At 39.0% G+C, this 14,684-nt stretch overlaps 1 protein-coding gene across 1 annotated transcript; it reads left to right on the top strand.

Moving 5' to 3' along the window:
• Positions 1–626: 626 nt before the first annotated feature.
• On the top strand, positions 627–13,593 carry ndufaf7 (NADH:ubiquinone oxidoreductase complex assembly factor 7). The gene is made up of 10 exons (XM_079639289.1): positions 627–835; positions 1,539–1,699; positions 2,185–2,265; positions 2,359–2,469; positions 8,023–8,233; positions 8,331–8,389; positions 8,479–8,592; positions 9,085–9,228; positions 12,368–12,541; positions 13,101–13,593. Exons 1-10 carry the CDS (start codon positions 796–798, stop codon positions 13,302–13,304), a joined length of 1,299 nt encoding a protein of 432 aa, XP_079495415.1. The 5' UTR covers positions 627–795; the 3' UTR covers positions 13,305–13,593.
• The last annotated feature ends 1,091 nt before the right edge of the window (positions 13,594–14,684 follow it).

Genomic DNA, 14,684 nt, shown 5'->3' with positions numbered 1-14,684 from the left:
TAATATTCTGGCACATCAGCATGTCTTTGTTTATGAAACTGAAGTACAATTTCACGAAATGCCCCACATCTGTCATTTTAACAACTGTCCTCCTTTAAAACAACTGGTTACAATATTATGACTTGTGGTCTTTTTTTTCCTCTGTGGCCCTAATATTCTATCATTTTATATATAGCCTTATAGTCTATGGGAAACTGTAAATTATCTAATGATAGCAACATCATCTAAAAATCATTATCTTTCCAAAATCATTTAAATTAATGATCGCAAACGTTTAAATAATGACAGTGGGTCTAGTTATATGTGATAATGTATAGTGAGCAGTGAAATAACTATTGGTTTCCATTTGTGGTGACTGCTGACTGACATTAGGGATGAGATTAAATAGATCCTGGAATTTAGCCTGGTCTGGAGCAGGTTAGCTCCACAGAATAAATCTCCATGGTAATTTATACCATAACATATCCTCCTGCCCCCTATCCAGCTTTAGTGCAACCGGATTACGGATCAATTGAGCCAGGATCACCAAGATATCCTGGCTTAATCCCTTATCCTAGTTTTGTGCAACAGGCCTCTGGTCAGGGAGGCAGGAAGGGTACTATTGTCAGCTGCCATGAGATGGCAGTAATGCACTGAAAATGCGATCTGCCAATAACCAGAAGAAGACAACTCAGAAATGAAGGACATATGACAGCGGAGTGTGCGTGTGTGTTTGTGTGTGTGGCTCCGGCTCGTCAATGTTCACTCATATGTCTATGATTTCGGGTCATGAAATAAGGTGTTAATGAGAGAAGCATGAGGACTGTGCTGAGGCTGAAGCGGCTCATGCCAGAAGGTGAGATGAGTTGTTTTTTGTTGCTCAGAGAGTGATATACTATAAAGTGGTAATTAAATAGTAACGTGTTGAACACCAAAATATATGCCATATGATTTCACTTCGTCGCGTGCTTAGCTCTTCGAGTGTCACTCAAAATAAAACTTGAGGTCTGATCAAAAATAATTATTAAATACTATGCATGCATAAGGTCATGCTCATGGTCTAATTCTCACATTTTGCAAGTAATCGTGTAAACATTAATATTGCTAATCCGAAACAGGGCTATATGTATTTTTAAGTGATAAATAATTTGATAAATTCATGACATATCACTGTATTCTGTAGAAGCCTATTTAGTTGGAATTCATTTTCTGTAAATTTAAATAATATATTATTTAATATTTTGGTATCTTAAACTCCCCAAATGTCAGGTGGCGCAACTGTCTGAACAAATAAGAAAACTATTTTAAATGGTGTCTTAATAATAAGAAATTCTAAATAAATACTATGAAACATTAGAAATCATTCTAAGATGCTGATGTTAATGTTTATTTTTTCTGTACAATCCATTAAGCCTTTTTTCTTTTTTTTTTACAAGGTGTGCATTAATTTTATTTTGTTCTCTTAATTGCAGTCCAGGGTTTAATCTCTTTGTAGAGAGAGATGACAAAGTCACAACAACTGAAAGAGCTGCATAGTAATACAGTTCTGTGTGTTGTAGTGCTTTGGGCCATGTGTGGGAACCGATCCTGCTCAAACTCTTCCACCCGGAGACTGGAGTCAAACACATCCATCCTTAAACATCTTATATCCAAGATCACTGCCACAGGTCCAATCTCAGTCGCTGAGTATATGAGGGAGTCACTCACTAATCCAGTGTCGGTATGTATCATATCACAATCACTTTTATACTGTGTATTCTGGAACTTTTTGTATCATTTGTATCATCATATTAGGGCTGGGTAAAATTTTTACTTTTCAGATGAATCACAGTCCTTATTTGAACGATTAAATTAAGGGTGCACGATACTCTTTTTTTCATAACCGATTCAATTCGGAGTATCAGCCGATAATATGATATGATATCTGTGCTGTTTCTTTCTTGATCATTGTAGAATATCTATACCTTTGTGTGTGTAGAACTAATAATCACTATTTTTCATGTGTTAAACACAATCAACACTACTTACTGTAATTATTGAGAGAAACAACAAATGTATAAAATATGTCTATAAATGTCGGTCTTAAACAATAAGCATTTATGCATTGATTTTAGCCTACCCACTCACTTGTAGACATTACAATAGCTTATTAGATAGTAATTGCCCTTCCACCAAACCTCACAATTCTGTTTTCTGTGTTTTTAGGGATATTATGTGAAAAATGACATGCTTGGAGCTGGTGGTGATTTTATTACATCACCAGAGCTCAGTCAGATTTTTGGTGAGGTAAGCATTGTTTTTAATAATAATTGAATGTAAAACCATGAATGGAAAAAAGTGTGTGTGTAAATATATATGTATTTGGTCTTTCTTCCACAGCTGTTGGGTGTCTGGTGTGTCAGTGAGTGGATGGCAGCGGGGAAATCCAGTGTGTTCCAGTTAGTGGAGCTCGGACCAGGTAGAGGTTCATTGGCCAGTGACATCCTGAGGGTAAATACTCCAATGGATATTGTCTGGTAGGGGAAGGCGCCATAAAATGCATTAATTTTGGCACTTTTGGTAAATATGAGCAAAATAGGATGTGTAAAAAATGGCTTCTTGGTCTTTCATTCTTAACCTTCACAAAAATCTAACTTTTAAATCCAAGTAAAATTATGTGCCACAATGGTTGCTTCACCTATAATGCTTAATGATGTTGAAGGCCACATAGCAAGGGATCTGAAAACGTTCCTCCTTACAGAATCTCTCCCAGTTCTTTAGATTCAGAAGAAGAACAAAACTAAAACGATAATGAGTTCTGTAAACCATTTGCCAATCATGCAGTTCAGTGCACTAGTAGCAGCTCATCTGACCATAGAGCACGGTCCCACTAAAAGCTCCAGTAACGTCTGGCAGTAAGTGTTCCCCATTAAGCATACAATATGAATTGGGAAAAATAATAAAAACAATAAAATGAGGGGGAGAAAATATTTTCCAATACATGTACTACTTTGACTCTTCAAAAAGTTAATAAAACATCATAAAACTAACCCATATGAATTGAGCTGTTTAGTCCAAATTTCCCGAAGAGACACGATCGCTTTATAAGTTGAACAGATTGAATTTAGGCTTTTATTCACATTTAAACATTCATAAACTCACACATCAGTTGAGATCAACAGAAGAAGTTAGCTTGACGTGCGAGAACCAATGAGGTTCATTCTCGTGTTACGCAGCACAGTTTGAACTTCCTCAAGAACCAATGAGGTTCATTCTCGTTACGCAGCACGTTTGAACTCCCTCAAGAACCAATGATGTTCATTCTCATGTTACGCAGCACATTTGAAGTCCCTCAAGAACCAATGAGGTTCATTCTTATGTTACGCAGTACGTTTGAACTTCCTCAAGAACCAATGAGGTTTATTCTCGTGTTACACAGTACGTTTGAACTTCCTCAAGAACCAAGGAGGTTTATTCTCGTGTTACACAGTATGTTTGAACTTCCTCAAGAACCAATGAGGTTTATTCTCGTGTTACACAGTATGTTTGAACTTCCTCAAGAACCAATAAGGTTCATTCTCGTGTTACGCAGTACGTTTGAACTTCCTCAAGAACCAATGAGGTTCATTCACTTCCTCAAGAACCAATGAGGTTCATTCTCGTGTTACGCAGTACGTTTGAACTTCCTCAAGAACCAATGAGGTTCATTCTCATGTTACGCAGCACGTTTGAACTTCCTCAAGAACCAAGGAGGTTTATTCTCGTGTTACACAGTATGTTTGAACTTCCTCAAGAACCAATGAGGTTTATTCTTGTGTTACACAGTATGTTTGAACTTCCTCAAGAACCAATGAGGTTTATTCTCGTGTTACACAGTATGTTTGAACTTCCTCAAGAACCAATGAGGTTCATTCTCGTGTTACGCAGTACGTTTGAACTTCCTCAAGAACCAATGAGGTTCATTCACTTCCTCAAGAACCAATGAGGTTCATTCTCGTGTTACGCAGTACGTTTGAACTTCCTCAAGAACCAATGAGGTTCATTCTCGTGTTACGCAGTACGTTTGAACTTCCTCAAGAACCAATGAGGTTCATTCTCGTGTTACGCAGTGCGTTTGAACTTCCTCAAGACCCAATGAGGTTCATTCTCGTGTTACGCAGTACGTTTGAACTTCCTCAAGAACCAATGAGGTTCATTCTCATGTTACGCAGCACGTTTGAACTTCCTCAAGAACCAAGGAGGTTTATTCTCGTGTTACACAGTACGTTTGAACTTCCTCAAGAACCAAGGAGGTTTATTCTCGTGTTACACAGTATGTTTGAACTTCCTCAAGAACCAATGAGGTTTATTCTCGTGTTACACAGTATGTTTGAACTTCCTCAAGAACCAATGAGGTTCATTCTCGTGTTACGCAGTACGTTTGAACTTCCTCAAGAAGCAATGAGGTTCATTCACTTCCTCAAGAACCAATGAGGTTAATTCTCATGTTACGCAGTACGTTTGAACTTCCTCAAGAACCAATGAGGTTCATTCTCGTGTTACGCAGTACGTTTGAACTTCCTCAAGAACCAATGAGGTTCATTCTCGTGTTACGCAGTGCGTTTGAACTTCCTCAAGAACCAATGAGGTTCATTCTCGTGTTACGCAGTACGTTTGAACTTCCTCAAGAACCAATGAGGTTCATTCTCATGTTACGCAGCACGTTTGAACTCCCTCAAGAACCAATGAGGTTCATTCTCATGTTACGCAGCACGTTTGAACTTCCTCAAGAACCAGTGAGGTTCATTCTTGTGTTACGCAGTACGTTTGAACTTCCTCAAGAACCAATGAGGTTTATTCTCGTGTTACACAGTATGTTTGAACTTCCTCAAGAACCAATGAGGTTTATTCTCGTGTTACACAGTATGTTTGAACTTCCTCAAGAACCAATGAGGTTCATTCTCGTGTTACGCAGTACGTTTGAACTTCCTCAAGAACCAATGAGGTTCATTCACTTCCTCAAAAACCAATGAGGTTCATTCTCGTGTTACGCAGTACGTTTGAACTTCCTCAAGAACCAATGAGGTTCATTCTCATGTTACGCAGCACGTTTGAACTCCCTCAAGAACCAATGAGGTTCATTCTCATGTTACGCAGCACGTTTGAACTTCCTCAAGAACCAGTGAGGTTCATTCTTGTGTTACGCAGTACGTTTGAACTTCCTCAAGAACCAATGAGGTTTATTCTCGTGTTACACAGTATGTTTGAACTTCCTCAAGAACCAATGAGGTTCATTCACTTCCTCAAGAACCAATGAGGTTCATTCTCGTGTTACGCAGTACGTTTGAACTTCCTCAAGAACCAATGAGGTTCATTCTCGTGTTACGCAGTACGTTTGAACTTCCTCAAGAACCAATGAGGTTCATTCTCGTGTTACGCAGTGCGTTTGAACTTCCTCAAGAACCAATGAGGTTCATTCTCGTGTTACGCAGTACGTTTGAACTTCCTCAAGAACCAATGAGGTTCATTCTCATGTTACGCAGCACGTTTGAACTCCCTCAAGAACCAATGAGGTTCATTCTCATGTTACGCAGCACGTTTGAACTTCCTCAAGAACCAGTGAGGTTCATTCTTGTGTTACGCAGTACGTTTGAACTTCCTCAAGAACCAATGAGGTTTATTCTCGTGTTACACAGTATGTTTGAACTTCCTCAAGAACCAATGAGGTTTATTCTCGTGTTACACAGTATGTTTGAACTTCCTCAAGAACCAATGAGGTTCATTCTCGTGTTACGCAGTACGTTTGAACTTCCTCAAGAACCAATGAGGTTCATTCACTTCCTCAAGAACCAATGAGGTTCATTCTCGTGTTACGCAGTACGTTTGAACTTCCTCAAGAACCAATGAGGTTCATTCTCATGTTACGCAGCACGTTTGAACTCCCTCAAGAACCAATGAGGTTCATTCTCATGTTACGCAGCACGTTTGAACTTCCTCAAGAACCAGTGAGGTTCATTCTTGTGTTACGCAGTACGTTTGAACTTCCTCAAGAACCAATGAGGTTTATTCTCGTGTTACACAGTATGTTTGAACTTCCTCAAGAACCAATGAGGTTCATTCACTTCCTCAAGAACCAATGAGGTTCATTCTCGTGTTACGCAGTACGTTTGAACTTCCTCAAGAACCAATGAGGTTCATTCTCGTGTTACGCAGTACGTTTGAACTTCCTCAAGAACCAATGAGGTTCATTCTCGTGTTACGCAGTGCATTTGAACTTCCTCAAGAACCAATGAGGTTCATTCTCGTGTTACGCAGTACGTTTGAACTTCCTCAAGAACCAATGAGGTTCATTCACTTCCTCAAGAACCAATGAGGTTCATTCTCGTGTTACGCAGTACGTTTGAACTTCCTCAAGAACCAATGAGGTTCATTCTCATGTTACGCAGCACGTTTGAACTCCCTCAAGAACCAATGAGGTTCATTCTCATGTTACGCAGCACGTTTGAACTTCCTCAAGAACCAGTGAGGTTCATTCTTGTGTTACGCAGTACGTTTGAACTTCCTCAAGAACCAATGAGGTTCATTCTCGTGTTACGCAGTACGTTTGAACTTCCTCAAGAAACAATGAGGTTCATTCACTTCCTCAAGAACCAATGAGGTTCATTCTCGTGTTACGCAGTACGTTTGAACTTCCTCAAGAACCAATGAGGTTCATTCTCGTGTTACGCAGTACGTTTGAACTTCCTCAAGAACCAATGAGGTTCATTCTCGTGTTACGCAGTGCATTTGAACTTCCTCAAGAACCAATGAGGTTCATTCTCGTGTTACGCAGTACGTTTGAACTTCCTCAAGAACCAATGAGGTTCATTCTCGTGTTACGCAGTACATTTGAACTTCCTCAAGAACCAATGAGGTTCATTCTTGTGTTACTCAGTACGTTTGAACTTCCTCAAGAACCATTGAGGTTCATTCTCGGATTACGCAGTACGTTTTAACTTCCTCAAGAACCAATGAGGTTCATTCTCGTGTTACACAGCACGTTTGAACTTCCTCAAGAACCAATGAGGTTCATTTTCGTGTTACGCAGTGCGTTTGAACTTCCTCAAGAACCAATGAGGTTCATTCTCATGTTACGCAGTACGTTTGAACTTCCTCAAGAACCAATGAGGTTCATTCCAATGTTACACAGCACGTTTGAGCTTCAGCAAGAACCAATGAGGTTCATTCTCGCGTATAAAGCAGTTTCGACTAAGCTTCTATGTTTGCTGATGATCAATGTTTACTTTTGAATAAAAGCCTAAATTAAATCTGTTCGTCATATAAAGTGGTAGCTGTCTAGGAGGGACAGAATAGCTTTGATTTCATCAAAAAGATCTACATTTGTATTCCGAAGATGAATGAAAGTCTTACGGTTTCGAACGACATAAGGGTGAGTAATTATTTACCCTCAACTATCCCCATAAATTAAAAGCTGACATTTTAAAGATTTTTGTGGACATTTTAAATGAATAACTCAGGAATTAAAGTTCTCTGTCACTATCACAATTTTCTGTCAACTGGAGTGTAAAGAGAGTGTTTTAAATTACTATTTTAAATGAATTAATCGCTGTCCTTAACTTTCATACATTGACTTATGTTACTCGTTCACTGAAGACCCTCCCTGTATAAGCTCTATTTTAAAGCATCTGACTTCTTTGTCCTCTTTTCATGCCTGTTAAGACGACCAACTATGAAGGAGAATTTCTTTGGGTTGGACCTACTGAACAAATATGTCCAGTTTTGTTGAATCAGTCGTCATGTTTGTGACTGAGGCAATACAAATGCAATGTAAAAATATTGGTCATGCCTATAAAGCACCTTACATTTGAAAATAGAACGAGAGAGGGCAAGTCATTTTTCACCATGGAAAGCAGTCTTGTACGGAAACACGGAAATAATGCTGGTGTAACGCATGGATAGCAGCCTATGCACAAACCATAATGACTGCACAAATACAATTTAGAGAACCAAAGGAATACTTCTTGGTTACAAGTGTGGGGATGCCCTACATTTCACATGGGAAAGTGTTGTGTTCTTATTTGCCAGGTTTTCAGTCAGTTAAAAGCTGTCCTGGGAGAGACTGATATCTCTGTTCATCTTGTGGAGGTCAGCCCAAAGTTAAGTCAACTTCAGGCCAAATGTCTAACTGGAGATCAGACGTGGACATGTAATGATGATCAGCTTGTTTACCGCAGTGGCACCACATTTACTGGCCTGCCTATAAACTGGTACCACAGGATAGAGGATGTCCCTAGGGGTACGGACACATCAAACTGACTCAAACACTCTTTTCCTGATAAGGCAATTACAGTATGATTTCTTGTTGTAATCAAAGTCTGTTTTCCTTTTGCCAGGTTTTAGTGTCTTCCTTGCCCATGAGTTTTTTGATGCTTTACCCATTCACAAGTTTCAGGTACAATCTTAGCATAAGTTAATTTTAAATAATAATTTACAAACTTAAACATTAGCCTTACATAAAAGGATTTTTCCTTTTTCCTTTAGAGAACAGAGAATGGCTGGCGGGAGGTGATGGTTGATATTGACCCTGAAAGTCCAGAAAAACTGAGATTTGTGGTTTCTCGCAGACCCACACTGGCCTCCAGAATGCTTATACAGGCGAGTTCTCCCTCCTTCGCTGACAACATGTGTCATGTGGCCGTGTAAAAGCAACATCAGTTAATTGAAATGCTATCCAAAATAGTAAGGTTAGAAAGAAGTATAAAATATATAATAAAAAAAGAGCAAATATGTACACTCCCACAACACTTTAACAACAATTTACTTTGCTCTAACTCAAACGCCTGACTAAAAAGATGCGTCTTTGACGTGGGCGTGGGCGAGAAGGTTACATTATCCCTCTATGTGCTTGTCCAAAGTCTGGCAATACATAAATAATGTTGACATAAGAGGGAAACATCCTTTTTGCATATTTACACCATTGTAATGGTAGATCAATTGAACTTTTTATGAAATGGAATGTTTAGTTCAAGAAAATGACAATATTCATGATTCAAAAATTAATAAAAAAAATATACTTTTAAGATTTCTACATTTCATCCTTTTGTACATTCTTGTTTGTCAGTGAACCCTGTCAATTGTTATTTTCAGAAAGATGAAAACAGGCAGCATGTGGAAGTGTGTCCAGAAGGTGGAGTTATTGCTCAGAAACTGGCCAATCGGATTGCAGATGACGGAGGCGCAGCATTGATTGTAGACTATGGGCACGATGGAACAAAAACTGATACTTTCAGAGTAAGTGCCATCTCTTTCAGGCTTTCTCTGATGTGGTCAGTGCTGGATAGTTGTCATGTTCTTATCTTGTGGATGCTTGTGGACATGATCATTTGCAGGGCTGTGAAATGTATTAATTTGGACTAACATTTACTTTTTTAAGCAGTCATATTGTTGCTATTTTAATCATTGGGTGTAATAGAATAGGTTAACATGCTTTAATGTTAAAAAACTCCCACAAAAAAACAATGATTTTTCACATACTGTACATTATTGCAGCTCTTCAATAGAGTGGTGCAGGTATGACATCACTTTGTTGGCCAAAACGCGGAAGCGAGTTGCATTTTAGCACTGTACACAACTGCATCAGTATCACCCCACTCGTGATTTTTTTGAAGCTGTTACGTGTTTTGAAAAATAATGCTTATAATTGTGTTCTTACTAACTATTCTAACTCAGACTTTCTGGGATTTTTTTTTTTTGATAAAAACTTAGAGTTAGTGATGGTGACATAGAAGTCATGTGACCATGGTGTAGTTGGTGTGGTTCACCTTTAGCTTTTTACTTCTGGTGACTGCATTTAGGCTTCAAAATTAATAAAAGTTGTGTTAATCTGCCTATGGGAAAATCCTATTGGGTTTTTGTTGAGGGAACTAGTGTGATATGAATGGCCTACAAAGTGACGTCACACCTGCACCACTCAATACCCAGTCTGTCTGAAACACACTGATTTCTACAAAGCCCCTCCTCCCGGAAAGCCCAGAGTGCTCTGATTGGCCAGCTGTCCCAGTGTGTTGTGATTTGCCAAACACCAAGCGTGTGTTGAAAATGTTACACCCCTTACCATAACCGTAAGTTTCAGAGTCTAAAGAATTGAAAGTAATTATAAACACAAACAATTAAAGGTGCTCTAAGTGATCTCGGTTGGCATAACCTCTTGTTGATGTTTGAATTATTATCAAACAAAACGGAGGCTAGCTAGACCCTCCCTCCTCCTCATCCACGCAATAACCCCCCAAACCCCACACCACATCATTCTTGTCGGTTATTGGCTGGAACAGTTTGTTATGTTTCGTGGTGCGGGTCGCTCTGTTTATTGCTCAGTTTGTTTTTGCTGCTGTTTGTGGAGCTTGGGATCTCTGCAGAGACTGTGTTTTTTTACAGTGTGTTCAGGGGACAGGCAGGTAGCGGATAGTGAGGAGATGTTTGCGGTATGTGAAAAAAAAAAAATGTTTGGCCTAAAAAACGCGCGAGATCGCTTAGAGCACCTTTAATAATGCCATCTTAGTTAGAGCCCGAGTCACATCCTGAAAATGTGGACGATCAAGCAAATCGATTGGAAATGACATTGCAAGCATGACTTGTGCATATCCGGCACTACACAAGCAAACTTTTGGGTTGTACTGCTCAAGAACATAATTATAACTAAATCTTAAAGGAACACTCCGACTTTTTGGGACTTTAGCCTATTCACCTTATCCCCCAGAGTTAGATAAGTCCATACATACCTTTTTCATCTCCGTGCGTGCTATAAGTCTGTTTGACGCACCCACCGCTAGCCTAGCTTAGCACAAAGACTGGATGTAAATGGTTGCAGCTAGCATACTAATCCAAATAAGTGACAAAATAACGCAAACATTTTCCTATTTACATGTTGTGATTTGTATAGTCACAGAGTGTACAAAAAAACAAGGTCACATGAGAGACAGACATATTTTAACCGTATAAATACTGGGAACTATATTTCTCTGAAGGCAAAGCACTGCTACTTGGGCGGCGTGATAACCACAGCACCTGAGACGCACCGTTGTTTCTTCTGTCAACAAAACCAACGTGACTAACTATTAGCGGACGTGAATGGTGATCATGGCTGATTTTGAGGAAATTTCAGATGATTGCTGACTCTGTTACCCAAACTCTGAACGAACTCTCTGCTCCTCACCTCGGCGTGTCTCAGGTGCTGCGGTTATCAATCCGCCCAAGTAGCAGTGCTTCGCCTTCAGAGAATATAGTTCCCAGTATTTATACGGTTAAAATATGTCTGTCTCATGTGACTTTGTTTTTTGTACACTCTGTGACTATACAAATCACAACATGTAAATAGGAAAATGTTTGCGTTATTTTGTCACTTATTTGGATTAGTATGCTAGCTGCAACCATTTACATCCAGTCTTTGTGCTAAGCTAGGCTAGCGGTGGGTGCGTCAAACAGACTTATAGCACGCACGGAGATGAAAAAGGTATGTATGGACTTATCTAACTCTGGGGGATAAGGTGAATAGGCTAAAGTCCCAAAAAGTCGGAGTGTTCCTTTAAACACTGATTCCTAATTTCATCTGTTTTCAGATGGCAAACAAATGGGTTTTGCTTTCACATCCAAACACACGACATGACGACAACACTACACTTCACTTGTCTTCTCTCGCTGTGTATGCCTTTGGGTGGGCATTATGCAAATATTTCACATTGTGGTGTGGCAGTAATGTCTGGACTTCGTTCGAGGTGTTTTAGGCAGGTCTGGATCTGTGTTCAGTTAGAATTAATCGCTTTGTGGGAGACTATGAGCTTCGTAACTGCAAATCTTATACATGCACTAACAGATACATTACACACTAAAGGAAAAGGAAACAGAAGAATTGAATCAACCTAATAAGCTTGATTTATCATAGAGAAGAAGATCTAAGTAAACCCTTTAATTGTTTCTGCACTATTTGGTGTGATCAAATCCTGAGCAGATGAACTGTAGAATGGGACAGTGAGAACCATCTCAGTCAACAGTCTGTACTTCATTAACATACAGATCATACAGGGAAATTGCAACTGTATAAAAGTTTAGGATGTTCAGTGTTCATCCGGAAACCAAGGTGCTTCATGCACTTTGTCACCAGACAAGTGTCACCTCTATTCTGCATACTTATTATTTGCTCACATTTTTCCCCTCAAGTACTTATTTATCTTGGTATGAGTAAGTCATATGGATTTGTAATGACATGAGGGTTCATTTTTATGTCCCTCCCTCGCCAAATCTGAAAGAGTCTTATTTACTTGGATGTACGTCATTGGTTACATTTAGCAAGTGCTTACAACTGTCTACAAGATCATTTATTATTTACATGTTTTTTTCTGCATGAATTTGTTGTTAAAGTTGATGTTTGTGGCAGGGCTTTAAAGGCCATCACCTCCACAATGTCTTGGAAGCACCTGGCATGGCAGACTTGACTGCAGACGTGGACTTCCGTTACCTGAAGAGAATGACAGGGGATCAGGTGACCTGCTTGGGACCTGTCACACAAAGATCCTTCCTGAAGAACATGGGCATTGACTCACGCCTGCAGGTGAGGATGACTGAAGTAATGTCTGTGTACTTCTTTCAAAAGCATCCTAAGCAATGTGACACAATATATATATTTTTTGCCCATTGACCAACTGAAACCTGGTCTAAAGTCAATGGCACAATTATGTTTTTGTTATTTAAAGAGCCCGTTAGTAATGTGTGCCTATAGGCGGGTCCACAAAATGCGTACACTTTGTCCCGTAGATGGTCTGTTGCACGGTTTATTGTGTTAAAGGCCAATAGAACCATTTTTAATTACTGTCGGGTACCATTCAGAAGTTTGGGATCAGCAAGATTTTTTTTAAAAGAAATAAATACTTTTATTTAGAAAGGATGCAATATATTGATAAAAAATGACAGTAAAGACAATGTTACAAAAAAAAAAAAAGTTTGTTTATATTAAGTTTTCTGTTAGGGTTAGGATATAGTTTTTACAACTATCTGTATATGAAAATAATAGAAGTGTAAGTGTGTAGTATTTTGATAACTGACCCAAAACAATTTTTTTGATAAAGAATTGCTTTATCTCATTACCTTTGTGTTTTCATGTTGTGTTTCAGGTCCTCCTGAGGAGCTGTCAGGACCCGTCCACCAGAGCGCAGCTCATCAACAGCTACGACATGCTGATCAACCCTGAGAAGATGGGCCACAGGTTTCAGTTCTTCTCTGTGCTCGGTCGAGGTCGGCTGGCTGAAAGTCAAGCGAGTCAGAAGAACTCGACGCCGGTGCCCGTGGCGGGCTTTACTGAGCTGACTGCGCAATGAAAAGACTGTAAATGGACATCCACGTGTTCTGAATAACTACACAACTAGATGTAGATCTTGGGCTACAGATGTACATTGGACTGCACTCGTTTTTATAGTATCAAGCGCATTTCTCCCAATCTCCCTTTGTGTCTGAAATCACCCCCTATACCCACATTTACTGTTCTCTACTTTAGCCCACTAAAAGTCCACCTGAAGGAGTGTATAAAAACGTAAGCAAAAACAAAGTTCAAACTCAAACATTTTCTCTGTAAATATGCCCAGTTCTAATAAATTTTATTTGAAGGAAGTTAATTCAATAATTAAGAGCCTGATGAAAGATCAATGATTCTGAATTCAAAATGAATCATAGCCCTAGATAAATTAGGTGGTAACTTTTTACTCAGCTCATAGTGAACGTTTTCCAAGGGATATGTAATATCACTGGTCATAAATGTATAAGAATCATGTCATGAATATTTTTATTTTCATATTAATTCTGAAGTAAATATATTTTTCTACTTGTAGTTATTATAAGGGAACCAAGTAAATGTAGCTCATAGCAGAATCATTACAATTTAAAGGGGGAATAATGATGAAATTTGCGAAGAGAGGCTATGGAATTAAAATTCAGCAGTGGATTGAAGAACAAAAAAAAGAACAGAAATTCATACAGGGTTGGAACAACATGATGGTGAGTAAATTACGACAGAATTGTCCTTTTTGGGTGAACAATCCATTTAATGAGTGTCGAAGACTTGAGCTGTATATAAAGTCTTTGCAGTCAAGTCAATCTAGGAAAAGTTTAACGAAAGCTCAGATTTGACAGTCTTGGATGGCAAGAAAAAGTGTATCCACCTTGTCTTACAGTAATTAGCATAGTGTCCGTATGGTCATGTGATTATCAACTTTCCATGATTTGGTCATAATTTCATAATGGGGGTTATGATAAGTTCTAGCCAAAGTTCATTTAGGTCACATTTCTTGAAATTAGTCAACAATCACAAACAAACACTTTCAGCATGCTTGTTAGCCATATTTGTATATGTAATAATTGAAATAATGGTGAAAAAAAGATTTTAAATGTGCAAGTTATTGTCCACAGGTTTAGACAATGTTGTTCCTGGAAGGCCACAGTCCTGCAGAGTTTAGTTCTGTCCCTAATCAAACAATCCTGTCTGTAATTTTCAAGCAATCCTGAAGACAGGAGATTTGTGTTTGATTCGGGAGAAAGTAAACCGTATGAGTGTGTGGCCCTCCAGGACGAGTCGCTCAACATCTGAACTGGTTTGTGCGTTTGCTGCCGGATAAAAGCTCATTTGGACCTTTGTACATGTCAGGAGTAAGGAAGCATTTCCTTCCTCCGTGCTTTTGGCCTTCCTCAGTGAATCTCTCTCTTCC

Source organism: Phoxinus phoxinus, assembly GCF_949152265.1.
Source record: "Phoxinus phoxinus genome assembly, chromosome: 16".
Taxonomy (NCBI): domain Eukaryota; kingdom Metazoa; phylum Chordata; class Actinopteri; order Cypriniformes; family Leuciscidae; genus Phoxinus; species Phoxinus phoxinus.
This window is presented reverse-complemented; position numbering and strand designations above follow the sequence as displayed.